At 51.8% G+C, this 25464-nt stretch overlaps 9 protein-coding genes across 9 annotated transcripts; 5 read left to right on the top strand and 4 right to left on the bottom strand.

Moving 5' to 3' along the window:
• Positions 1-52: 52 nt before the first annotated feature.
• BGZ61DRAFT_428333 (uncharacterized protein) lies at positions 53-1943 on the top strand. Its single transcript, XM_046243746.1, has 6 exons — positions 53-272; positions 364-609; positions 698-900; positions 956-1050; positions 1147-1317; positions 1380-1943. Exons 1-6 carry the CDS (start codon positions 240-242, stop codon positions 1736-1738), a joined length of 1107 nt encoding a protein of 368 aa, XP_046099423.1. The 5' UTR covers positions 53-239; the 3' UTR covers positions 1739-1943.
• An 11-nt stretch (positions 1944-1954) lies between these two features.
• BGZ61DRAFT_428330 (Alpha/Beta hydrolase protein) lies at positions 1955-3964 on the bottom strand. The gene is made up of 4 exons (XM_046243745.1): positions 3766-3964; positions 3201-3717; positions 2400-3154; positions 1955-2347 (listed from the first exon to the last, which is right to left on the bottom strand). The coding sequence occupies exons 1-4, from the start codon at positions 3928-3930 to the stop codon at positions 2024-2026; spliced, it is 1761 nt and encodes a 586-aa protein (XP_046099422.1). The 5' UTR covers positions 3931-3964; the 3' UTR covers positions 1955-2023.
• Positions 3965-4513: 549 nt separating this feature from the next.
• On the top strand, positions 4514-6762 carry BGZ61DRAFT_508966 (fungal-specific transcription factor domain-containing protein; the record flags this gene model as incomplete). The annotated part of the gene is made up of 2 exons (XM_046251984.1): positions 4514-4571; positions 4964-6762. 2 exons carry the CDS (start codon positions 4514-4516, stop codon positions 6520-6522), a joined length of 1617 nt encoding a protein of 538 aa, XP_046099421.1. The 3' UTR covers positions 6523-6762.
• A 637-nt stretch (positions 6763-7399) lies between these two features.
• On the bottom strand, positions 7400-9463 carry BGZ61DRAFT_556363 (uncharacterized protein; the record flags this gene model as incomplete). The annotated part of the gene is made up of 1 exon (XM_046255655.1): positions 7400-9463. The coding sequence occupies one exon, from the start codon at positions 9461-9463 to the stop codon at positions 7400-7402; it is 2064 nt and encodes a 687-aa protein (XP_046099420.1).
• Positions 9464-10342: 879 nt separating this feature from the next.
• On the top strand, positions 10343-16319 carry BGZ61DRAFT_508964 (uncharacterized protein; the record flags this gene model as incomplete). Its single annotated transcript, XM_046251983.1, has 5 exons — positions 10343-10366; positions 11829-13215; positions 13264-13911; positions 15486-16066; positions 16119-16319. 5 exons carry the CDS (start codon positions 10343-10345, stop codon positions 16254-16256), a joined length of 2778 nt encoding a protein of 925 aa, XP_046099419.1. The 3' UTR covers positions 16257-16319.
• Positions 16320-16520: 201 nt separating this feature from the next.
• BGZ61DRAFT_497575 (permease for cytosine/purines, uracil, thiamine, allantoin-domain-containing protein) lies at positions 16521-17966 on the bottom strand (the record flags this gene model as incomplete). The annotated part of the gene is made up of 2 exons (XM_046251178.1): positions 16521-17778; positions 17833-17966. 2 exons carry the CDS (start codon positions 17964-17966, stop codon positions 16521-16523), a joined length of 1392 nt encoding a protein of 463 aa, XP_046099418.1.
• A 629-nt stretch (positions 17967-18595) lies between these two features.
• On the top strand, positions 18596-20728 carry BGZ61DRAFT_459308 (major facilitator superfamily domain-containing protein). Its single transcript, XM_046246887.1, has 7 exons — positions 18596-19075; positions 19125-19304; positions 19353-19429; positions 19479-19594; positions 19640-20184; positions 20232-20320; positions 20372-20728. Exons 1-7 carry the CDS (start codon positions 18787-18789, stop codon positions 20561-20563), a joined length of 1488 nt encoding a protein of 495 aa, XP_046099417.1. The 5' UTR covers positions 18596-18786; the 3' UTR covers positions 20564-20728.
• A 164-nt stretch (positions 20729-20892) lies between these two features.
• BGZ61DRAFT_428310 (cytochrome P450) lies at positions 20893-22428 on the bottom strand (the record flags this gene model as incomplete). Its single annotated transcript, XM_046243744.1, has 1 exon — positions 20893-22428. One exon carries the CDS (start codon positions 22426-22428, stop codon positions 20893-20895), a length of 1536 nt encoding a protein of 511 aa, XP_046099416.1.
• A 705-nt stretch (positions 22429-23133) lies between these two features.
• Positions 23134-24749, top strand: BGZ61DRAFT_398485 (putative homogentisate 1,2-dioxygenase; the record flags this gene model as incomplete). Its single annotated transcript, XM_046242996.1, has 2 exons — positions 23134-23418; positions 23465-24749. The coding sequence occupies 2 exons, from the start codon at positions 23134-23136 to the stop codon at positions 24707-24709; spliced, it is 1530 nt and encodes a 509-aa protein (XP_046099415.1). The 3' UTR covers positions 24710-24749.
• Between the last annotated feature and the right edge of the window lie 715 nt (positions 24750-25464).

Below are 25464 nucleotides of genomic sequence, written 5' to 3'. Positions count from 1 at the left end.
GGAATGCATCCTGGAATATTGTCTCACCGCACGGGCTGCGCTCAGGGCGGATGATGCAGCGAGGAATGCGACCCACACACACTCGTGTGACTTCCTTCAGCCCTTCTCCTTTGTGTTCAGCATCTTCCCAAAGCCAGTTAAACAGGCCGTGGATCTCGAATTCAGACCCCCCCTTCTTCAGCTGCATGGCCGCTCTTTCGAACTCTGGTTGAATTCCAACCGCCGTTCCCTTCATCGTCATGGCATTAGCTCCGTCTGGCCCGACCGTTCTGGTGAGTGCTTCATTGATTCTCGGCCCCTGCGCTAGATGCCGTAGGCCCGAGGATCGACAGCGTCTCTAGCGCAAGGCTGATCGCCATACAGGCCGTCAGCTTCACCCTCATCGGCATCGCAGCGTTCCTCATTGCAGCCCGGATATATCTGCGGCTGAAGATCCAAAGGAGGAGACTCCAAGCGAGCGATTTGTTTATGATAGCGGCATGGTGTGCCGCTGTGTCGACTGCGTCCTTTGACGTCTTCTTCTTCGTCAATGGGATCCTAAGGGCCGATCTTAACTACACGCTCGTGAACTACGACGCTGATGCTCAGACCTTTGAATACATTTTAAGGGTAAGTTATTGCCTCCGATCAGTCAATCGCCCACTGTGCATCTCAATGCCATCCCTCTACGCAATGGACTAACCGTGTCTCGTCTTAGGTCATGTGGGGAGGCGTGATACCCTTCTTCAGCACGTTTTACCTCTGCAAAGCGTCGTTGCTCGCCGTCTACCTGCAGCTGTTCCCCGTATTCATGGTCAAACGAAGGATTGCACTCTGGGCAACAATTGTATACTGCGCGATAGCGTACGTGGTGTCTATATCGTTGGTGTTATTCCTCTGCTATCCTATTGATAGGAACTGGTCAGTCGAGGTCCCTCCGCGTGAGTTTGGGTTGAGCTCTAACTCTTGAACCAAGGACCGTAACCAAGCCCGAGCGTTTGTGTCCTACAACTGTGCCAGCTACCATATTCCAAATCTCCTGGTCATTGAACTTCTTCGGCAGTCTCCTCCGTAAGTGTTGCACCTTGCTGCACTTTGCTTCCCATGCGACTGTGTGGGAGAGGGCATCATACACTCTTTCTCGAGCCGAGCTAACACTCGTCGTAGTCTTTGCCCTACCTTGGATGATCGTCTATAAGCTGAAAATGGCCCGGCCAATGAAGATTGCCCTATACAGTGTCTTTCTTCTTGGCTTGGTCGACATATCCTTCTCGTTGACACGATTCCTAACAATCCAGTTGGGCAACGAGGGCGACTTTCGAGCCATTACTCTCATCGGCAAGTCCATGTCACATCGCCGACTAAATACGCTTTTGATGCATCTAACACAAACCTTGTAGAACTTTGGAGTGCTCTAGATGCATACGGTGGCCTAATAATCGCCTGCCTTCCCTCTCTGCGACCGTATCTTCGCAAAGACCCCGCCGGGTCATACGACGAAGATGACAAGTCCCCACATCCCAGTCGATCGACACCAGCCCGCCGAGCTGGCCAGAACGGATTTGAAGAGATTGACGAGACGTCATATCCCAGGAGTACCGACGACATTACAAGTGGACCGTTCAGACGTCGAGACTCGAATTCGCCCGATATTATAGCGCATAGCACGTGGACCTTCGATAAAAAGAGCAACAGAAGTGACGTTGAGCTGGTCAACATCAACGCGAGGGCACCTGTTAGAGAGGAGGCGCATGTATAATTGTTTAAATTATCTTTAGATGCCATAACGAAGCCATGAAGAACTCGGCCTACAATTATCCGGCCGGATTCTGATACTGCTCAATTCGAGTTGGAAGCAGTACAGACTGATATTACAAGAGGAGGAAAGAACATTCTCCAGACTAGTCAAAGGATCCTAGGTGATTCTAATAAAGATACCCGCTCTCAATGATTATATTGCCAAACGCATCCTTTTAAACATAAATCGTGTGTTGGTGTCAAGCTAGAGGATCTCTCCTAGTATATATACAATGTACTTCACAGCTCAGTTTCCATACACATCCAACGAGTGCTCGGCGAACCAAGCCATGCCGCCAGCGCGCCAATCGTCCGTCTCAACCGTGCTGCCGTCGAGGTCAAAGACGACGCCCTTTCCTGAGCCCGACGACACTTCATAAACCGGCCACTGTGCCTTTTTCGAGAAGCGATGTCCGCCCTTGCCGTTGGGATCCAGACCAGTCACAAAGTTGATCCATGCAGTGGATATGACCTTGGAGAGGGCCTTGGCCTTTGCAGGGTATGGTTCGGTGCCGCCGAATGGGTTGGTGGCATATCCGTCTCCGTTGATGTTGCGGAAGACAAAAGCAACCTGACAGCTATAGTTAGCATGAGTCGTATCAAGGTCCAAGTAATATCCATACCTCCTGGAAATGTGTTGCGCCAATGAAGTCGGGAACGCCATTGACCGTCACATCGAAGCGATACACGTAGCTCGGGACTCCGTGTTTCGCCCACGCAATGTTGGACCGACGTCTCTGGTATTGCATAGAAAAGTCACCGAACAGAGCACCGGTGCGTCGGTACTGGAAGCCTAAAGACTGGGCATACGAGTCGTTTGCCTCGATGGTGTATGGCCAAGTCTTCAGTGACGGGATGCCCACGGTCTGGTCATTGGGATACAGCTCCATCAACTCATCGACGAGCTCGTCCATTGACTTTCCAGTATGCGTCTTGACATCTTTAGGAAGGCCTGCGGCAATCGCATCTCTCATTTCGTCGTCGGTGTTGACACCGCCTCCATTGGGTCCCTTGCCAGTGCCAAATGCAGTGCCTTCATCGGAATTGGCGCCGACAAGTAGGGGGATCTTGGGAAAGCGTCCTTTGGCGAGCTGGTTGGTAGGATAGTCTGCAATAAAGTCCTTGTCCAAAACAGGAGGCCACGGGGAGACACCGCTGACATTCAAGGCGTAGTTGATCTCTTCAAAGGGGGCAGTACGGAGACATGCCAGGGCCTCGCCAGAGCCTACCAAGGAAGCGCAGGATGTCACATTGCCTACCAAGGCGTTGTATGTGGCCTCTTGATAATCTGTGGCGTTGAATCCTCCGGGGAACCTCCCAATGGCGCCGCCGAAACCAGACTCGGCCATGGCACCGCGGAAGAGACCATCGTCACGTCCTGAACTGGTTAGCACAGACCACGAAGATAGATGCAAGCTTCTAACCATTGTATGCAAACACCTGGGCCGATACACTCTCAGCACCAGAGCTTTCACCAAAGATCGTCACCTTCTTGGGGGAGCCGCCGAAGCTGCGAATGTTTTCGTTGACCCAGCGAAGAGCAAGTCGCTGGTCGCGGAATCCATTGTTGGTGATACCCGCGTCCAGGGCTTCCTCACCGCATAGGAATCCCAGTGCAGACAGCCGGTAGTTGATGCTCACACCGATCATCGGCGTGCCCATCTCCACGCTGCGGTCGACGATGAACGAAAGGTTGTACCTGTGGTCACCGGAACCGCCCATGAATAGGCCACCTCCGTGGATCCAGACAGCAACAGGAAGACCTGTTGTGTCCTTGATGCCAGCTGGACGGACAACATTCAGATAGAGGCAGTCCTCTGACTGTTCGTATCCGATCTGGTCCGAGCCATAACCGTAACAATGCGGCGGGTATTCGGTGGCTTGGTGAACGCCCTTCCACTTGGAGTTTAGACCCTTTGCCAGAGAAAATCGGTCAGGTTTCTGTGAGAGTTAGTCTGAATATTCTTTAAATGTTTTGATGTATCCTACCTGGGCATAGGGCATGCCAAGGAAAAATTCCTGGTCATACTCGGCACTGTAGATACCAGAGTACGTGCCATTCTTGACCGACACCTTTGGGGCTGAGTGGCGAGATGCCGCCACTGAGCCGATGAGGCCCAGGCCGAACAGGACAAACTTGGAGACTGACGCCATAGCTGTAGCTATCCACAGGAGTTGCTGCTAGATCCTATTGTCCGAGTTGCAACGCTTCTTCGTACACCAAGACATCATATATACTTGTCAACGACTCAACTCTTCGCCATAATCGACGGCTTCTCGGTCGCATTCTCGGGGCTATTGGATGGCACAGGACTCAATCAATCCACCGTCACCATTTGCCGTCGGCTTCGGGGGGCCTCGTGGCTGGAGAAAAAACGGTGTCGGATGCTCTTCAATCCCGAGTGCTTCCCCATATTCTCCGCCGGCAATGTAACCTCCGCCCCCGCTCACCCCATATCATCGGGCCTATTTGACGTCTCTAATGGGAAAACCGTCCCCGCGTCCCGGTTTTTACAGAATCAGGGCCATTTCCCGTGGCATGGATCCATTTATTCCATTTACCCTCGGAGACTAGGCCTAGTGGGAACGGGGGGGGTCCGTTCTTCCCCGCGCGAGGAGGAGCATGATCATGTATCCTCTTTGCAACACGTGCGTCCTGCATGATGCTGGCGGGTTGTGCTTGTATGGGGAAGTTTTGAGCTGTAAATGGCATCTCTTACCGCCAATCCAGGTCTATATGGAAATGGGAGCCGCTGTTGAACCGAGGCAAATGAGGCAAACGAGGGATCATCATTGTATGGGAGCGGAACAGCTCATTTCTAATACGGCAGACTAATACCTTCGTCTAAACTGGACCACACCCGATGTCGGATCATTTCCCATTTGCTATTCCCGGCAACCCTTGCAAGTGGAAGCCGGTTCATAGTTGACAGCTTCAATCACACTCTCCGTAGATGTGAGATAGAAGACGGTGCGTAGATTCGTGCGAGACCAATAAACACACTGTCTCTTAACCCATGTCATTCTAGCTTGAAAACCCCTGTCACTTCTCCATCTTCCGTCATCCGCCATCGCGGAGCACAGGCCGGAACCAAGTTATCCACCTTATCTTTCCCCTCAAGCCCCAACGCGCATCTCAACCACTCGCCCGTTATGCCCGAAGACCTGGGTCACCTGGGCTCCGGAGTGCCTCGGAAAAGGCGCTTTGCTCCAAGGTCCAGGGTAGGCTGCGTTACCTGTCGCCATCGGAGGAAGCGCTGCGTCGGAGCCGTGGGACAGGGGGAGTGCGATGCCTGTCAACGACTCAACCTCGAGTGTGTTTGGGATGCGCGAAAGCGACTGTCGGATACAGATTCCGCGAGATCTGTAACACCGCCTTTATCAGCCTTGCAAGCTCCGAGGAGGACGAGGTCAAGGGCTCGGCCAACGACAGCTGCAGGGAATGACATACAAATGTCACCAGTTCCATCACCAACAGCATTAGGCCATCTCGAGTTTAACAACGAAGACCAGCGCATCCTCATGTCCTATTACATCCATGCATTTGTCCCCAATATCTCAGTCGCCAGCATCCCGTCCAACTTCCTCACCTCTGTCTACGTCCCCATGGCCTTCCACTGCGAAGCTGTGAGGGATGGTCTTCTGGCCTGCGCTTCCGCCCACCTATCCCAGGCTGCTTCTGACCAAACCCGCCAAACCCGCCTCCTGGAGCTCTCTTCAAAATACCAGATGAAGTGCCACAAGTTCCTCCAGGAAAGGCTCTCACCGTCGGGGCACCTACAACAAGATATACTCGAATCCATAGCCATCATCATGATGCTGGTGGGACTCGAGGTGCAAAACGGTGCCCGAACATCGACCTGGATTGACCAACTGAACTGTGTTCGCAACATTGTTCGACAGCGCGGCGGGAGGGCTGCATTCTGCCGCAGTTCCTGGGAAGCAGACTGTCTCTACCAGCATTTTCTCTACCATGACGTGATGAGTCTCGTAATGGCAGGAGTTTCGGGAAAAGAGACAGAGTACGATGACGGTTTCGAGGAGGCTGTCATTTCTCCTTCACCAAGTCTCCCTGTAGAGACGAAAATGCCCTGGGACAAGTTTATTTCCGGGGATGATGCTCAGCCGTCGTATCCCGAGACAGAATTTCCCATTGCCCACGACGTCTTTGATTCGGTCCATCCACTGCTCGGCGTATCCACGAATTTGTTTCTCGTCTTTCAGAAAATCAGGCACGTCCCACACATGGATCTAACAGCTGAACCTGATCTGTTATTTCTGGACCTCGAACATAAATTATCCTCGATGCAATTCTGCCCAAACACAGCTGTCGAGGAAGGCTCCTTTATTGACACAAGCAATCACCCCGACCTTCTTATCCTCGCTGAAACTATCCGTCTCGTGGCCCTCATGATTCTTTATCGACGCTCAGCAGCACATGTCCATCATTTACCGGTACTCGCTCGGCGCCTTCTCGACCTCGCTGACCAGATACCTTCTGGAAGCCTTGTTGAAGTTGGACTGACATGTCCACTGTTCCTTGCCGGGACCCAACTGAGCTCCGAGGCTGATATTTTCCAGTGCGCCACGAGGTTACTCAGAATACGTAAGAGAGTCAAGGTTATGAACATTCTGTCGGCTGAAAAGGTGCTAGAAGAGGTCTGGCGAGAGAGGTTAAATGGCGGTATTCTCTGGGATTGGGAACATGTGCTTCGGAAGCGGCAATGGGTAATCAATTTAGCTTAAACGCAGTTGGCTGTGCCATCATAAATGGTGCCGCCATGTGTCACTCACTATTTGCAGAAGTGTGGAGGTCTAGGAGGCATAACCCAAATATGGTGTTTCTTAGTAGATTCTATAGGAGGCAACCGAAAAGCCCCGTTTCATCTCCCGATCGCGAGAGCTCTAGAGTGTTATCTTGAAGGTGTATTATATAGAGTAGCTGTTATATAACACACCGGATATACCACCGATGCCGTTAGCCAGGTCGATCCGTTGTAATTGAAGATACTGATAGGGGATGTAAGGGACGGGAAGACAATGGATGGACATTGATTGAGACAACAATTACTGTAGTCCAGAGCTATCCATTTTTGTTCCACCTGACTTTGAACCGATCTACTTGTATCAGAAGATTCAACGAGGCAAGACACTTCGAGTTGGTCATATTGCAGCACGTGAGATTATTTGTTCATATTCTGCCAGAATATGAGTCGACTCAAGCTCACGAATCGGACTTCAAAGGATAAAAGGTCCAGTTGCCACAATAGCTGTATTGAGACAATGTTTTTACGAGTCGGGCCGATTGTCCTATGCTGATGACAGTATGTGTAATGACTCAATGCGGTCTACCCATTGTGTTGTCACCAGGCTACCGCATAGTCAATTATCATAGTCCAGAATTGTAAAAGTATTTCTTACACACTCAAGACCAACCTGCTCGTATTGTAGCGGCTAAAGAATGTCGCCTATTCAGCGTCGAATGCCAAACAGTCTCAAAACGCGTCACCGGCATGTCAATTGCCTCAGCAAATACTGTATGATGTTAAACTCCCATGAAAACAATGCATATAGTTATGCGCCCTCTATATAGTCAATATCTGGACCCAGTGATTTCCGAAGTTTAACAATCACTTCCACTTCCATACGCCCCCGCCCAGCGGTCAGGTTGTTCATCAGGTTGCATGAGGTATGCATCGAGAGCGGTTACCCAGGGTTCTTGGGTCGATGCTCCCTGTTGTATCATGTTCACATACCCCAAGAGCTCGGCCGCTTCCTTCACTTGTCCATTGGCTTGATATGCTGCTGCGAGTTCTTCCTGTGATGTCAATCGAGCAGAGTGGTCTTCCGCTAATACGCTTTCGCGTATCCTAACCACATGCTCTAACAGCTCGATTGCTTTCGTCACCTGTCCATCCGATTGGTATGCTCCTGCGAGTTTTTGTTGTGATACCAATAGAGAATGGTGGTCCTCCACTAATACCTTCTTACGTATCCTAACCACGTGCTGGAGCAGCTCAATTGCTTCCTTCACTTGTCCACTGGCCTGGTAGGCTCCTGCGAGCTCTTGCCGTGATGCCAGTCGGGAAAAGTGATCTTCCGCCAATACCTTCTCGCGCATTCTAACCACGTGCTCCAGTAGCTCGACTGCTTCCTTCATCTGTCCATTGGCTTGGTATGCTCCTGCGAGTTCGTGTTGTGATGTCAGTCGAAAAGGGTGGTCCTCCACTAGCGTCTTCGTATATATCTTAACCACATGTTCCAGCAGCTCAATTGCCTCCTTTACCTGTCGATGAGCCCGATATGTGAGTGCAAGGGCATGCTGTGATGCCAACCGATCTGGGTGGTCCTCTACTAATACCTTCTTGCGTATCCCAACGACATACTCCATTAACTCAACGGCCGCCTTTATCTGTCCATCAGCTTGATATGCCCCAGCAAGGGTATGTTGTGATGTCAGTCGGTCTGAATGATCCTCCGGTAGTGTCTCCTTGTATATCTTGACCACATATCCTTGCAGCGAAACTGCATCCTTCACCCGTCTATCGGCCCGATATGCTCGTGCAAGGGAGTGTTGTGAGCTCAGTCGAGAAAGGTCGGTCTCCACCAGTGTCCTTTTTTGTATCCCAACCACATGCTCTAGCAGGTTAATCGCCTCTTGAGTACGTCCGTCCACAAGTAAACATCGACCTACCCAGAATTCCAACTCACAAACACCGTTATCAACCCCTTTCCTTATTCCAATAGCTCTGAGTGCGTGCGGTAAATATTGTTGCCACGACTCACGATTCTCCCATTGATCAGTTGGGAAAACTTCTGTAAGATGTGCTAGCACATCCCTTTGGATTTTGTCAGCAGTCTCTTGATCTTCACTCTGTATCCGCGTCGCCAGATGGACGAGACTATGCATATCGAACAGTTGGTCGTCTCCTCGCCGACTCAAAAAGCCGTATCCAAGCAGCGTGCCAAGAGCTTGTGTCATCTGCTGCTCAGTCCCCGACCTTGGGAGAAGAGACCGAGGAATTGCCTTTGGCTCAATAAATGCCACGAATGAGAGCAAATTAGCCGCAAGGGAATCCGTCCTGCGGATCTGGTCGAAGGACATGGTCCACGTAGTTGCTACAGCACCTTGGGAGCTGTGATAGTGGGTTCCGTCTCGAAAGCGGCGTCTCAACAACTGAATCATATCTTGATCCGTGAGCCGTAGCAATCGCATATACTCTTCGACGGATGCTTGGTTCATGTTCATGTAGGCCGCCGCCTGTGCAATGGCCAAAGGCAGGTAGGTGAGCTTTTCGAGAAGCTCTGCCACTAAGCCGTTATTTTGTAGCGGATCTTGTTGCAACAGAGATTTCTCCAGGAAACTTGTTGCCTCTTGCCAACTCATTTCCGAGAGTCTTACAACCTTGGTTTTTGCGGCCACAACGGCCACCTCCTGAGATCGCGTTGTGAATAGAATTCGTCCATAATTGCTCTGCGGAAGAAAGTCGAGAATTCCACTGGGTCTCTGCTCTAACCCATCGAGGATTTCTATGTCGTCTGCATTGTCAACGATGAGCAACCAGCTGCCCAAATCCTGCGAGCTGAGATGCTGTCGTACCAACTCCTTTGCATCTTCCTTCTCTTCAGTACACTGGATGTTGAGCTTCTTGACAAGTTCGGTGCACGCCTGCTCAAAACTGGCCATACTGAAGGCCGGCATCCAAAAGACGGAATGGTCTGGATGATTATGCTTCACCCAATGCGCCAGGTGTAGAGCTACCTGGGTCTTACCCATGCCACCCAAACCGACGAGCGCTACTCGCCGGGTGCTGGTTTGCGCAAAGAGCATGTCTTTCAAGGTGTCTAGAACCGTTGTACGTCCCACAAAGTCCATATTTTCAGGAAATGGAATATAGTGGACAGGGTGGCCTTTTGTCATATTAGCTACACAGCTGTTCACGGATTATCTTTTCTTATACTGACGCTTCATGTTACTGGATTCTCTTTCCTCTGCACCTAGAGGGAAGGATGGTACCCAATGGCTTAAGAAAGCCTTCATGCACGCTGCAGCCGTAGCGGCAGCGTACCTCTGCCATACTTTGCTTTTATGGCTATCGGAGTAGTCGCACGCACCCTTGATCACCACACATGGAAAGCTATCCCAAACGCCTGTCCCCTCCATTTCGAAAGCGATGACCCCTTCAGCTTTTGCGATCGCGTCGCGATCTTCACCAGATTTCATCACGGAATCTCCAGATGCAATGAGGCCAAAATGAACAGCAGGTTGAGGGCTTTCCTGGGTGGTGTTGAGACGATGTCGTGGAACTAGTTTGCCGTCGCATCCAAGCTGTTCACACGATTGCTGATCCTCTATGTGGCGATAGGTTGCTTCGAAAAGCTTGTCATTAACTGAACCTGGATATTCGGATCGGAGGAGTGGTTCTTTTCGAAGGGTATCTAAGTAACTGGTCATCTTGCTAACCAGTAACCTCCGATACCGAATTCCTTTCAGTTTCGCGAGCAACCCACGTATCTCGAGATTTGGCCTTCCTAGGGTGTCTTGAAGCGTGTTCTTCCGCACAAAATGGCCTGGAAGTCGCCGTCCAAGGTCGTATTGGATCACACCGTCACTAATGATGACGTCGCCTAGCACAATCTCCTCATCATCACGGCCGAAGGGAACGACACCACAAACGCCTACTACAAGAGCAAGCTTGATGTTTGGGAAACTCGCCCGGCAGTTTGCGGCTACTGCTGCAGCGTTGGCTTTTCCCATCCCCGGCATATGAGCAAGCACAACATTATGGTGGCCGATCGCTCCGGTAGAGTATGCATTGGGATCACCCGTAGCCTTGCCAAAGGGTGGACTGTTATCGTCGTGGTCATCCCAGTGAACGTCGAAGAGGGCGTCGACGGCGTCGGCTTCGAGGGGGAGGGCGCAAATGGCGGCGATCTCAAAGCAGCGACGCGTGGCCGGTCGGAGTGGGAGTCCATGAGGTGTCGCCATTGCAGACCTAAATAAAGACGTTTAGAATCGTCGACAACCACATGAGCGAGTGGAGACGAACTCACGTATCATATCCCGTCCTATCGATAAAATGTTGACTGAACTAGCAAGCAATAGTGCAATCTGGCCAGTCAAGAAGAAACAAATATTCCTTTCGATGGATTTCAGCGGCCCGAACCAAGGGATCTTGCTAGCGAAGTCGGTCGGGTAGGGAAGGTCGTAGTCTCGGTGGAGTTGTCCACGTTAATCGATCGTGCTCGCACGGGTTGAGGTCTCCGGAATGAACTAGTCTAGCAAATTGGGCACCATTTTCCTGATACAAGAGAGCTCGCAACGGGTATGAAGGCTGGGTCAAGCAACGAATATGCGTGGGTGTAGGAGTGACGCGGGAATGAGGCTGACTGTTCTTCTCCACGGTGGCTGTTGCAGGTTTATAATGCCTAAGGCATTAATACATGAAAAAGGGCTTGAATATCTGGACAGGATTGGTGGCTTTCTGCAGCCTTGCTTGGCATGTTCAGAGTTGGTGCAGGCTTTTGTTATCCCCAGGACTCCGAATACATAGATATTTCGTGAGCCGGAAGGGAAGTATATCCTACCATAGGGCACCTTGGTTATAACCTACCGGAATGTTTCGTCGTCCAATAAAGCTTCCCAATCAGCTTTCAAAGGATAAAACTCCAACTCACTCTGTAATTGTGTAAGACAGCGCTTTTCCGAGACAAACTGATTGTCCAGGGTAAGTCATGGGCCAGAGGATATCGATGACTCAGCGCTGTACAACTTTATGCAGCTGCAAGGCGTGCCGCACAATTAATTATCACATTTGCCGGAAGCTTGCCGGGAATTGCCCGTTTTGATATCCAGCTTATCAAGGCATCACCAAGAAGTGACGATATCAATGAGCCGTAAAGGCGTCTTCTCTGCCTGTATTTGAACGTGACAAATACAGCTATCGTCCAATTGTCCCGTTATGAGTCCCCCCAGCTCGCAGGGGACGGCCAATCTTGCCGTGGATGAACCTCGCAGTCGCGCACTCGCAGACCAGGCAATTGCCGTAAAGCGCCGCAACCCAGTCGCCTGCCGGCGCTGCCGCCGGTTACGGTCCAAATGCCTCCATCAGTCGATTGATCCTCCGTGCGATGCTTGCAAGCTTGCCGGCTCCGCAGCGGCTTCGGAATGCTACTTTCCACGCCGGGGCGAGAAGGACCTCGACCGTCAGTTCCGGCGCCGGCGGATCCTCTCTTCGGATGCCGGCCGAACCGGAGGCGACGGTGACCGCTCCGAGTCTTCGGGGCCAATTCCGGTATTGGGTCATCCTCCTACGAGTCCTCCAAGTGGGAGCTCCATGCAACTATCCTCGGAGGGCAGCCCCAAGGTACACCGGTTCTTCATACCAGCGCCTAGCTTCGACCCCGAGCAAGTTCTTCCACCTCGTGATGAGGTCATTGAAGGCTGCCGCATATTCGTCACATCCTACTTTCAGCTTGGCTTCATTCCCAAGGCTGTGTTTCTCGAGGGGCTCATTCGCAACCCATCATCCGTCAGCACGTTCCTGTTGACTTGTATGCTATCCATCTCGGCGCGGTTTACACCCTCATTAGCACAGCGCTATGGAAGCCCCAGGAATGCAACAGACTATTTCCTAGATCTATCAAGGGCCATGGTGCCGGCGGAAATGTACCAGCCTTCTCTTGAGCGTATCCAGGCCTTCTTCTTACTCGCGATATGCCAATGGGGAAACGGCGATAAAGATAGGTCCGGTATGGATATGGGCGTTGCTGTGCGGATGGCTGCGCTTTTGAAGCTACACTGCGAGGAATCTTACGTGCTGGATGAGAACTGTCCGACTGAACAAGTTGTCAGGTCCGAGAGTGCTCGACGCGTATTTTGGATGATTCAAAGCCAGGAAAACTTGCACTCGGGATACAAAACGCCGGCCCCCTTTCCATTAGAAGACATCACTACTTTGCTACCTTGCAGTGAGGCAGATTTTGCGTTTGGGATCATACCATCAGAACGCGCCGCACTCGCAGGCACGCCTCCCGGCCTCGCCAATCCTCTGCTGGTTCACTCCCCCAATAGATGCCTGTTTGCTGCCTTGATCCAAGCTCATGGTCTTTGGGGGACAGTTGCCCGGCGAGCTGGACGGAGTGGCTACAGTATCAACAAGGTGCCTCCGTGGGACAAGGATAGCGAACATCAGAATACTATCGCGGAGCTGGACAACTGGGAACAAAGCATCCCGCCTCGGCACGCGTTTTCTGTTTGGAACCTCAGAGGCTGGAAGTCCGAGTCGCTTCACCTTGCTTACCTTTCCGTCACAATGGTACTGAGGCTGAGCAATATTGTGACACGCCGAATTTATTTGGAAAATATGCTCTCTGCCCTTGCGCAAAGGCCACCTGATCAACCGTCAGATATGCCACCACCAATTATTGGAGACGGGAGTGACTCACATCAACCATCAGAACCGACTTTCTCTGGCTCAATCCCAGCTGGATTCTGGGAGAAAACCGCACATGAGTTGTTTGTCAACGTTTGGAAGCTGTATGAACAAATCGATGCCTTCTTCACGATGCGAGCCCCGGATGAAGGGTTCCCACAGATTCTAGTTTTCTGTGTCTATATCAGTGGCTCATTGGCGTCATATCTCTGGCGATATCCCACTCTGTGCCCTTCGCTCGCAGACAATGCAAAGATGATGGCCCAACGGTCCCTTGAGGTTTTGGGTGAGCTCCATGCCGCATGGCCAACGAGTTCAAAGTGGCAGAAAGGCTTGCAACAGATTGCTACTCCGCTTGGAGTAAGCCCTGCGGATGGACAGGGTCAAGGTGCAGAGACTCCCTCTCAGCGGCCGGAGAGCCTGCACGGAACGCTTGAGGATTCAAATGCGCCGCCATCTTCAATTAATAGCCAGCAAACGGACACCCAACCATCTTCTGAGTTGAGGGAGCCGAGCCTGACTTTATCTGAGGGGATGCTAGGGGAGTTGATGAACGTCTTTCCCATTGACAACACATACTTGTCGCGATTGGGAAGTGTACAAGTTGGCACTTTGTCCAATGAGCTGTTTGACGCCGAGCTTGATGCATTTCTGCAAGGAGGTTTTCAATACGATCTTCTGGGTGGATGGGGTCTTGGGAGTTAGTGGTACATTGCCTGGCTGGGTTTGATTGACTACCCTGGGCGATAGTAGGTGATATAAAGACTAGATGATTACGATTCAAAGACTTTTTTGATATGGTTTGCCGCATCTTCCATCATCTTCTTGCCCTTGGCTATCTTGCCACTGAGCGTGAGGATAGAGTGAGTGCCCCCCTTGATATTGACCACGTCCACCTTGACTCCAAGGCCCTTTAACAGTTCCCCAAAGGCCTCAGCCTCTGGTGCTAAAATGTCCTGGTCGGATACTGCCATCCATGTCGTTGGTAAACGCTTCAGTAGTGATTCCGGTGCGTAATTTGGACTGGCATCCCAACCGCTTCGGTCCTCGCTATTAACAAAGTAGAGCTTGCGGTACCATTCCATCCTTGCCGGCGTCAACCACGGAGCCGTCTCTGCATTTCGCTTCCACACGCCCTCAGCTGTTGCAGTGTTGTCAACAACGGGAACAACCAGCAGGAGTGAAACTAGAGGATGGGGAATGACGTTGGGGAGCAACGGTGTTGTCAACGGCAGCTTGACGGAGGAGTCAACGGCCGAGAGCGCTGCGACGATGGCGAGATTGGCTCCTGCTGAGGTCCCGCCTACCGCAATTCTGGAAGCATCTATCGGGCCCAGCTCGGGTGGGCTTGAACAAACCCATCTCAATGCGTCGACGGAGTCATTAACAGCTGCAGGGAATGGATGTTCTGGTGCAAGACGGTAGTCGACGGTGACGACGATACACTTGGACTCTGCTTTATCTCAGCTAGCCGATAGGATCGTCATAAGAGAGGGAACACACCTTGACAAAGAAAAGTGCAGAAGTCCTTGTTGTCATCTAATCCGCCAATAGCCCAGCCGCCACCATGATACCAGATGAGAACCGGCCATCCGCGTGCGTCGCATTCCCCAGTTGGAGTGTATGCCCTCAATTGAAACGCTCCAACCTGGAATTCCCTCGTGCTGCCGACTGGAACCGATGGGATGCCGCCTGGTGGAAGCGATGGCTTGGTCCTTGCTGAGCCGTCCCATATTTTCAAATCATCTGGCTGGACATACTGCATGTACTGGTCGTGGAATGCAACGTATTCAGGGTCGAGTTTGGCTCGGACAGCCGCGTGAAGTGGCTGCCAGACCTTTCTGTCGTCTTCTGCCATTGCGTTGGGGGATTGTGGGATTGGACTTGCCGGTGTATGTAATGTCCTCTAAACTTGGCTAACAAGATGGAGATTAAGTTGCTCCAGTCTGCTCCTTCAACCGACTCACGATATTCTCGTTGCCATCATGTCCATCGAGTCTGTAAAGTGTGAGCTGTCTTATCTGACCCCACTCGCTACCCACAAGCATGTTGCATTGCCGGAATCTCGCTCATCACTGCGAGACATTGACCCACTCCGCTGATAACCGGCAGTTTGAGCAATCTTGCCGGCCGGCGGATAGTTCATTTATGTCACGTAGGGAATCAACATATCGTGAGCTTACACTCTCCGGCTGTTGTCTCCCATATGAGAAAGGTGGAAATAGACGGATAGCTGCAACAGGAAAATACCTGAAATTGAGCTTCTTCTCCAAGCTAAACGCCATCTCACACGAACCGGCATTAATCAGACCCCACCTTTCACCATGGCATCCATCGCACATCCCGACTCTGATTCCTACGCCGCCTCTGGCTACGGCACAGTCATGGGCTGGGGTAAACGCCCGGCCCTGCTCCTCATCGACGTCTGCAAAGCATATTGGACCCCCGGCTCGCCTCTCGATGTCACTGCTCACAAGCCATCGGCAGAGTCGCCTGAAGTGATGAAGAAGCTGCTGGCATCGGCGAGAGAAAACGGTATCCCGGTCTACTGGACTGCGGTTGAATTCACAGAGCCCAACATGGCGGATGCAGGCTTGTTCTGGCTCAAGGCGAAGACGTTGAGTGTGTGGCACAAGGACGATACCCGTGGCCTCAATGAGTGGGCAGACGGCCTCGTGCCGCTGGAGGGTGAGCCGGTCATCAAGAAGAAGTATCCGAGCGGCTTTTTCGGCACAACTCTTCAAACCGAACTCACCATCAAGGGAGTCGACACGGTTGTGATTTGCGGAGTGAGCACAAGTGGGTGCGTAAGAGCCACGACTCTGGACGCTTTGCAGAATGGGTTTCGCCCAATGGTAAGTCCTATCCGCAGATGCTGCTATAATACCAGCAACTAAATACGATTAGGTCGTTGGAACAGCATGTGGTGATAGGAGTGATGAGATCCACAACGCCAATTTGTTCGACTTGAATGCCAAGTATGCCGATGTTGTCTCTGAGGCGGGGGCGTTGGAGAACTTTAAGAAGGGTTGGTTATGGCAATAGTAAAGAGAAAGCAATGATATTCAACGACAAGAGCTGTTCTTAACGTAATAAATGCGAAATATTACCACAATTATACCTGGTTCAAAGTAGAGGCACATGAACTCGGGGAGAATTATAATATAAAAAGTCTAGCACCATGAAGGTCTAGACAATCTCAGTTCAATTGTGGTATTCTGTTCTAGAAATAGAAGACTACTAACTATACCCGGTCATTAAATAGCCCCCAATCCGCAATCACGTATTCCGAAAAAGATTCGTGCTAACTCATCGTCCGCTCATCTTCTTCTCTAGCATCCTCAGTGGCACATACAACAGCCCCGACACAACAAAGGCCAGCTCGAAGCCAATATCGCCCGTTTTCTCCGCAATAGGCCCAGTAAACCAAACTTGAGACATGCTAGGAACCACCAAGCCAAAGCTCAAGATGCAGGCCGACAGAGCGGCAACGCCGAGGGGAAGCTGCTTCGCGTCGTTCCAGGCCTCCATGCTGTATTGGCTACAGTCGCCCTTACGGAACCAGAGGTGCTCGACAACGACAATTCCGAGGAACGCAGAGGCCCAGTATCCGATCAAGGCGATGAAGTTCTCGAGGTTGGCAAAGAAGTCGGTGGCGGCACGAATTGACACGGGGATGACGATGATGGTGATGAGGACGGCAAAGACGTAGCGGGGGACCTTGATCAGCTGAGGGATGAGGAGCTGGAAGTTGAGAGTGATGGAGTACGACGTCGCAGCCAGGTTTCCGAGGAGACTGAAGGAAAGGATGACGACGACAAACTTTCCGAATCCTCCGGCCGGCTCGAGCATGCCCGCAAGAGCACCGCCTACGAGGTTTGCATCGTAGCCTTCGCTCCAAGCTGGGACATTTGCGACAGCTCCGCCAATGGCAGCTCCCAGGATCATGAGCAGGATAGTTGGAACTGCCAGTCCGGTGTAGGCATAGACAAACAGGCGCTTGCTTGGTGCAGTAGGCGTGAGATACGTGGTGAAGTCGCTCGCGAGACAGGCCCATGGGATCATGTAGCTGGCCACAATCATGCCAAACGAGAGAACGCTGGGCGCAGTCGCCGGCGGGAGGGGAGTCTGCTCGTGGAGATGCTTTCCGCCGGTTCCGGTTGCGATGAGAATGGCGATGATGGCAGGGATCCAGGCCCAGCGCTCGTAGATGTGGAGGACCTTGAAGCCGCTGAAGGAAATGCCCAGGCTCAGAAGAGAGACGATGACGATTCCGACTGTCGGGCTGAGGTGCCCATTGCCAACGGCAGACAGACACTGGCCGCCAATAACGGCCATGATGACGCAGAAGCCGGTGAGGGTTGCCAGGTTGAGGAGGACGGGGATGGCGATAAGGTAGCGGCCGAAGCTGAAGCGGGCTTGGATCATCTGGCGCATTCCCGTCTTGGGGCCCATGGTTCCGAGGTACGCTGGCAGGAACGTGGTGAGGAGGGTGAAGAAGATGATGACCAGCGAGCAGTCACGCAGGCCGAGGCCGTAGATAGGGCCGAGCATGCCAAATGTGATGCTGCAATTGTCAGTATAACTGGTATATCCGGATCCAACAGACGAGGCTACTCACGGAAGCAGGTTGGCGTTCATGCACCACCAGATGGTGAAGACATTCGCAAACTGCGTGTCTGTCCGCTCCTCGACGGGGATGGGCTGGATGCCGCGAAGCTCGACGCGGCCAAAGGAAGCGGCCTTGTAGAACATGCGCTTCCATCCGCTCACGGCGTCGACCTGGCCCTGCGACGTGTCGTGGTCCAGGCTGCTGGCGGCCTCAGCCTTGCTCTCCCCTGCAACGAACCCCTTCTCCATGGTGTTTGGGTCTGACGACATGGTGCGTGTGTCCTTGTCTCGACGACAGTTGTGGTGAGGATGAGGCAGAGGATCCAATGCTGGCTATGCAATGCACCTCAACTCCACAGTCCATGCAAAGACGGACGCAGGCAATATTTCAACGCATTACCATTCACCAAAACAACATTGGACTCCTATCTCAGCCTATCTCACTATCTCTGCCAAACAGCTAACCCCCCGGCCGGTTGCAATTCTACGGCAATCTATTCGAGCGGAGCGCGTGCTGGCCCACTCTCATCCCCACAATCCACACCTTGTCCACGCTGCTGGTGCTGGCTTATCGCTGCCAAGGAGCCGTGTGTTTGATAACGACGTGCGAGGCCATCGGCAATAAGTTGCCGGAGACCGGCAATACACGCGTTATCGTGCGTTGGACATACATGCGCTAGCCGGTTGTGTGGAGTTACGCGAGACTTCTGGGATTGATCGTCACCGGTGTCGGATCCTTGAAGAGTTTGCAGAGGAGGTGGAGAGAGGGAGAAATTGTTTGTAATGTGTTGTTCACTGTTGAAGGCCTTTCGTGAGGGAGTACCCGGCATCATTTGATTCGTTTACATGAGCTTCTTTGGTCTGTTTGTTGTTTGTCCGTCCCGGTTCCCAGAAGGCGTGTGCTGGTGCATGACATGTATGAAACCTCGTGATTACACCAAAAACCATTACAACCTCGGCTAGAATGGTGCTGTCGCGCAGTGACACCGTTCCTCAAGATGCAATCTTGGAGTCATCATTGGGGGGATCCTTAGAGTCATCTTTAGAGGCATCACCCGAAGAGGAACCCTACAGCATCTACACCAAGCACGAAAAATGGTTCATCGTCACCATGGTGGCAATAGCCGGCCTGTACAGCCCGTTGCCAGCAAACATTTACTTCCCAGCAATCCCAACCTTGGCTGTTGAGTTTGGGGAATCAATAGAGGCGCTCAACCAGTCTGTTACGACGTATCTTATTTTTCAGGGTGTTTGTAAGTGGCTTCTAGTCAAGTGAGAAAAGCGTGCTAATAAAGGCTGCAGCACCGATGCTTTGGGGTCCCTTGTCCGATCGATATGGTCGCAGGCCGGTGTTTCTCATATGCCTTACCATCTTGATAGGATCTTGCATTGGTTTAGCTTTGTGTCCTACAAGTGCGTATTGGCTGCTGCTGGTACTGAGGTGCCTTCAGGCTGGAGGATGTGCAAGCACTATTGCATTGGGTACGAATACTCCATAAAACTTAAGATTCATTCCATCTGACTTTTCAGGGATGGGCGTATGCGGTGATATTACTGTTCCCGAGGAGCGGGGAGGATTCGTCGGCTTCTTCAACCTTGGCCCCATGGTACGTTTTATGCCCCCGATCCCGTTGCATAGATCTAATTGTTCTATAGCTCGCTCCATGCATTGGACCCGCCATTGGAGGTGTTCTCTCTGAGAAGCTCGGATGGAGGTCAATCTTTTGGTTTCTCGTCATCATGGCAGTTGTCTGCTTCCTCCTCATCTGGTTGTAAGTTAATTGGCATTGCTCAACGTCAAACACTCACACTACTAGGTTCCTACCAGAGACACTCCGAGCCATCGCTGGAAATGGTGCGGTTCCAATGGCCGGTATTCATCGAGCCTTGGTGCCGCTCGTTGGGCCAAAAGGAAAACGGCCTGCTGATATGATCCAAGGCCCACGCCAAAAAGGTCCCATTAATCCGTTTCCGATTTTTGCGTTGCCAGATATTGTAATCACCTTGATATTTACGGGAGTTGTTTACGCGGTGAATTACACTGTGACGTCGACCATCTCATCTGCCTTTGCAGATGTCTACCCTTGGTTGTCGGAGACAGTTCTGGGCCTGTCATACTTGCCAACAGGTCTGGGTATGATCCTAGGGAGTACATTCGTTGGAAAGCTCCTCGACTGGGACTACGCTCGAATCAAGAAACAGATGACTGAAAATGGAAGTCTATCTGACTTTCCAAAGGAGCGTGCACGCCTAAGGACCATGCCGACACACTTGGTCGTCTTTGTGATGGCGCTGGTAGGTTGGGGCTGGGCCGTGGAGACAAAAACACATATGGCAGCGCCTCTGGTTCTCCAGGTAATCTGTAAGTCACTCCTCGTGTTATGACTAAATCGTAGCTGACCATATTAGTGGGGTGGACTTCTATCTCCATCCTTAACACAACAATGACACTCAACGTGGATATCCTGCAAAAGCGCAGTTCAGCCGCTACGGCTTGTGTAGGTCCAGGAACACGAGCACCCGCTCAGAAGACTAATTTTTGTTTACAGACGAACCTCGTTCGATGCCTCCTTGCTGCTGTTTTGGTTTCGGTCATTGAACGAATGACTAGTCGTCTAGGATACGGGTGGACTTATGTACTACTTGGTGCCATTTGCCTTTTGATGTTGCCATTGTTCTATGTGGTGATGAATTACGGACCTCGATGGAGAAGGAAGCGTGAAGAGAAGGAGGAATTTTAAAACTGAGGATGGCGCATCTTCAATATCCATTGGTTTCATCATGCGAAACGTTGCCCTTATATCATTTCAACTAAGCTGTCCGTCAGTGCAAGCCCAAATTCCTGGCCCAAGAGTGGCCGCAAAATAAAAGACCTCAACTACGCTGGGCCCAATAGGACATTAATTGCCAATCCTTTCCCTAGATAACATGCTTCAAATAGGCATGTAGCTTGCGAGCCGGGATCGTCAAGAATATAAAATGGCATGCAATATTTCTACAGACCTAGTCACATAGATCGCGCTGCGATACCCCCAAGTCTTTTTATTCTCTAGTAGCAATGCAATTCTCCTCACTGAATTTCAGCCTTCATAATAACCTCCACGCCTTTTCCATCCCTGGGTCCCATTTTGCATGGGAATTGTTTCGGGTGACTTGTCAGCCCATTCGTCAACTCGACTTTTGGTATGATTTCATTTCCCTGGACATCCCTTGCCTTTTCAATCTTCATAGTGCTCAACATGGCTGCTATGACAATCCAGACGCTAGCCTCTGCCAGATGCTTGCCAACGCAGACTCGTCGCCCGAATCCAAACTGACCATTGGGCAACGGCTCGCCCTTTCCACCTTCTTCAACTGGGATATATCTATCTGGGTTGAAGCCTTCGGGATCGCTGTAGACGCGCTCATCCCGGGTCATTGCTCGGGCATTGGCGTAGACAACGGAGCCTGCGGGAATGAAGTAACCGTTATAGACGTCATCTTGTAATGAGCGATGAGGAACTCCGACTGGAGATACAGGACACCAGCGTAGTGTTTCTTGAACGATGTAGTCGATGTATCGAAGCTTGGGGCGGTCTTCAAAGGTCGGGAGCCGGTCTCGACCGATGACTTCGTCGAGAATAGCCTGTGCCTTGGCCTGAACATCAGGATGCAACGTCATGTTCAGGACAAAGACTACAAGAGTGCTCCATGTGGTGTCTTGCCCAGCAGCATACACTGCGCCGGCCGCACCCTTGATGTCATCAACCGACAGGTCGGGTGAGACGCCCTTCTCCATCTGGTCTTGGCGTTGGTCGAGCAGAGTATTAATAAGGCAATGAGGCTTCTCGTCGGAAGCAATGACAGCTTCATATGGCTTGTCGTGAATATTCAAGATGGCAAATTTCCAGTCCCGAGCAAACTTCAAGGACCTATCGTGGAACCAAGTCGGAAGTGACTTTAAGAAAGGGAAAAAGTCGACAGGTGTTCCCGCTGGCGCACCACCATGACCAAGCGCATAGCTCGCGTCAGTGGCCATTTGGATAAACGGATTGGCGTCATTCTCGATCTTGATGCCGAACCCGATTCCTAGAACAATAGCTGTGGCAAACCGCCGCATAATGGTTTCCCACTCGGCAGGCCTTTCCACAATGCCTTGGAGCATAATGGCCGTCTCTCTCTCTTGGAGCGGCCGGTATTGGGTGATATTGCTCTTCTGAAAGCTCTTCTGCAGGATCTTGCGATGCATGCGGAAAGCCGGCCCCCATCGCAAAAAGGTGAGCGTCTTTCCCCATCCCATGACCTCGAACAGCACGAAGCGAGGTCGATCGCAATAATTGGCGCCTCGCTTATCAAGCAGATCAACAGCGGCGCGAACTGAGTTGAGGACAATAACTGGCTGGCCCAGAATATTGAACGAGAGAATGTCGGAGGCATATTCCTTTGACCATTTCATGTATGCAAACTCCGGATTGTCGGCTGGAATGACTCGAAGGTGTCCCAAGATGGGCTCACCTGGAGGGCCTGGCGGCAGAGGAAGAGCGCGCTTGCTTCGTTGCGATATAGCAAGCTTGCCGAGATAGAGGATGATCGAAACGGCCAAAATGGCGAGCCCAGCTGGGCCCATCACGAGTTGTACCAAAGCCATGTTGATCCGACTATGGTAGCTTGCTCCAAGACAAGTAGGTATCTTGGCTAGTGTTGGCTGGTGGGATACACAAAATATTGAGGAGAGGAACCCAAATATCAAGGGAATTGGCCATGTTCCACAATGACGGCGCTGGCCGGCAACTTTCGCGCGCCAGACCAACCAGACTGGACACTTCGATCCGTAATCCCGACCTTTGGGGCCTTGAGATAACGCCAACAGCCAAGGGCAAAGTGCGGGGATGCGGGATGAGAGCAGCAATCGGCCAAATTGCGCGTGGTATATTACACATCTGCCGCGGTGAACCAGGCGGCGTGTTGAGATGCCAAACAGGCTTCAATGGAGATCCATCCGCCAGCTCCGGCAAATCATCACTCGCAATCACAATCTCGATTCTTATCGTCACACGACGGGCAATCAGCAGTCATTAAAACTGCCGGATGCACAATTCAGCTGAGACGCTAATCCGGCAGTCTGCCGCTTGATATGCCCGACCCACATGACGATAACCCTCGAGAAGAGGACGGCGTGATTGGGGACATTGCCACGGCCCTTGCCAGCGTTTGCCGGGCCAAGTGATCAAATACAATCCATTCCAGTGTCTGTAATGCTTTCTCAATCCTCAGACTAGCTCATCTCGCTCAGCAACCCCCAAGACAATCGCGTTGCCAAGAGTCCGCAACCATGATGGGCGCCACAGCCACCTCGGCCTATACCACAGAGCCCTCTGGCACTGACCCTCACCGCTATCAGACGGGCTTCGGCAATCGGTTTGCGTCTGAAGCGATCCCAAACGTTTTGCCGAGTGGGAGGAACGTGCCACAGAAGATCAAATACGACCTATACTCGGAACAGCTCAATGGCTCCTCCTTTATCGCGCCCCGACAGATGATCCAGCATGTCTGGATGTATCGCATTCGCCCATCAGTGGCTCACGGCGATGTATCTCCTTCCACTGCAAACCCTCATGTAAGCCACTCATCGACGTCCATCTTCCTCGACTTATACAAAACAGATTGAAGCGTGCTTCTCAGCTGCAAACAAGGATGTAGAATACGTTGCTTCACAAGAGGCGTGGGATCCCTTTCCCATCTTGCCGGAACCTGACGCCTCGTCAAGCGGCGGTGGGGTTGACTTTGTCGAGGGAATCCGCACCATTGCGGGACAAGGTGACCCGGCCTTGAGGGAAGGTCTTGCCATTCACATCTACACGGCAAATGCCTCCATGACCAACAGAGCCTTCTCCAATAATGACGGAGACCTGCTCATACTACCTCAAGAGGGGCGTTTGAACATTCAGACTGAACTTGGCTGGATGATGGTGCGGCCAGGCGAGCTTGTAGTTATTCAAGCTGGTATTCGCTTTCGAGTCCTTCTGCCTGATGGACCCGTCCGTGGATATATCCAGGAAATCTTTGGAGCTCACTACGACCTTCCGGAACTGGGACCCGTGGGATCCAACGGCATGGCCCTCCCTCGAGACTTTGAGTCGCCAGTTGCCAGCTTTGACGTTGATGACTCGGCTTGGGACATTGTCTATAAGCTTGCCGGCACATTGCATGTCTGCCGACAAAAGCACACTCCATTCGACGTAGTGGCATGGCACGGGAATCTGGTACCGTATAAGTATGCAATCGAGAAATTTGTCAACATGACAAACGTGGAAAAGGACCAGGCCGACCCCACAATCTACTGCGTGCTCACAGCCAAGTCCAAGACACCGGGCGTCTCGCTGACCGACTTTCTGGTCTTTACACCCAAATGGATCACAACTTCAGATACCTTCCGGCCGCCATACTACCACCGCAATATGAGCACCGAGATGATGGGTCTTATTTATGGCCAATACGGAGGCAGCAGTCACGTCCTCGAGCCCGGCGGTCTTAGCTACGAGGCAAGCTACATGCCTCACGGAGAGACGTACGAGACGTGGAAAGATGCCACGACGCGCGATCTCAAACCCGAGAGGATTTGCGAAGACACCATGGCGTTTATGTTCCACATCAGCGTTCCCATGTTCCTGACAAAATGGGCGATGCGGGGAGAGGGTGCCAAGTCACTGCACCCAACGGCACCAACCCAGTGGGATGACGTCAAGGCTCACTTCCTGGACCATCTAGAGGAGATTGAAGCCGATTTGGCAGCTGCGGGAATGCCTGCACTGACGGCGAGAAAGACAGTGGTGAAGGGTCGAGAGAATGGAGAGCATCAGGGGGTGAATGGGAACTTGAAAAGGAGGCGCACTGATGCGGCAGCGTAGCAGGTACATCTAGTAACAAATTAACCGTCTTAGGGACGATGACAGATTTTTAGTTGGGGGATTAATATAGCAAAGGTTGTAAAGTTTATAATACAATGCTGCATTCCGTCGATTCATCGACTTGACCCACGGTGAGGTGAAGAGCAATTATATAGCGGAACCCAGCCTAGGTAGAGTACTTTATTACTACCCTATGACGTATCCAAGGCTCAGTTAGTGGAATTCAGAATTGTGCTCGTCAGGTCGCACCAATACAGGCCGATGTCGGATTGCATCCATCGTGACTCACAGCTGAAGTGGGGCATCACCTTTATAATGGAAGTTCCCAGCGCCCATCTTCAACCAACAAAGCAATTTGGCGCAGTGGAAGCGCGGTATGTTACACTCGAATCCTGAGGTCATCAGTTCGAAACTAACTCATCCCAGCCGGGCTCATAACCCGGAGGGTAAGCCTACCTTCGGCTCTAGGCATAGGAACTTGCACTAACAAGCAACTCAGTCGCACGATCGAAACGTGCAATTGCTATAACAAGTCTCATTCGAGACCATTCTTTTTTGCCTTTATCTTTTTCTCCTTTTCCATTTTTGATAGTGGGATGCAGTCGCTTGAGTTGGATAACGCAGGCGCCGAGGGCAACTCTCAAATTCAAGCCCGGCTGGTGCTTAGGTGGCAAGAAAAAACTTTTTCGCTTTTATTGAGTGTTGCAGTTTTGTTAACAGCTACAACCCAGAGGGCTTTAGCGATGGGCCTTTGT

Source organism: Ilyonectria robusta, assembly GCF_021365365.1.
Source record: "Ilyonectria robusta strain PMI_751 chromosome Unknown BGZ61scaffold_22, whole genome shotgun sequence".
In the NCBI taxonomy this organism is placed as follows: domain Eukaryota; kingdom Fungi; phylum Ascomycota; class Sordariomycetes; order Hypocreales; family Nectriaceae; genus Ilyonectria; species Ilyonectria robusta.
This window is presented reverse-complemented; position numbering and strand designations above follow the sequence as displayed.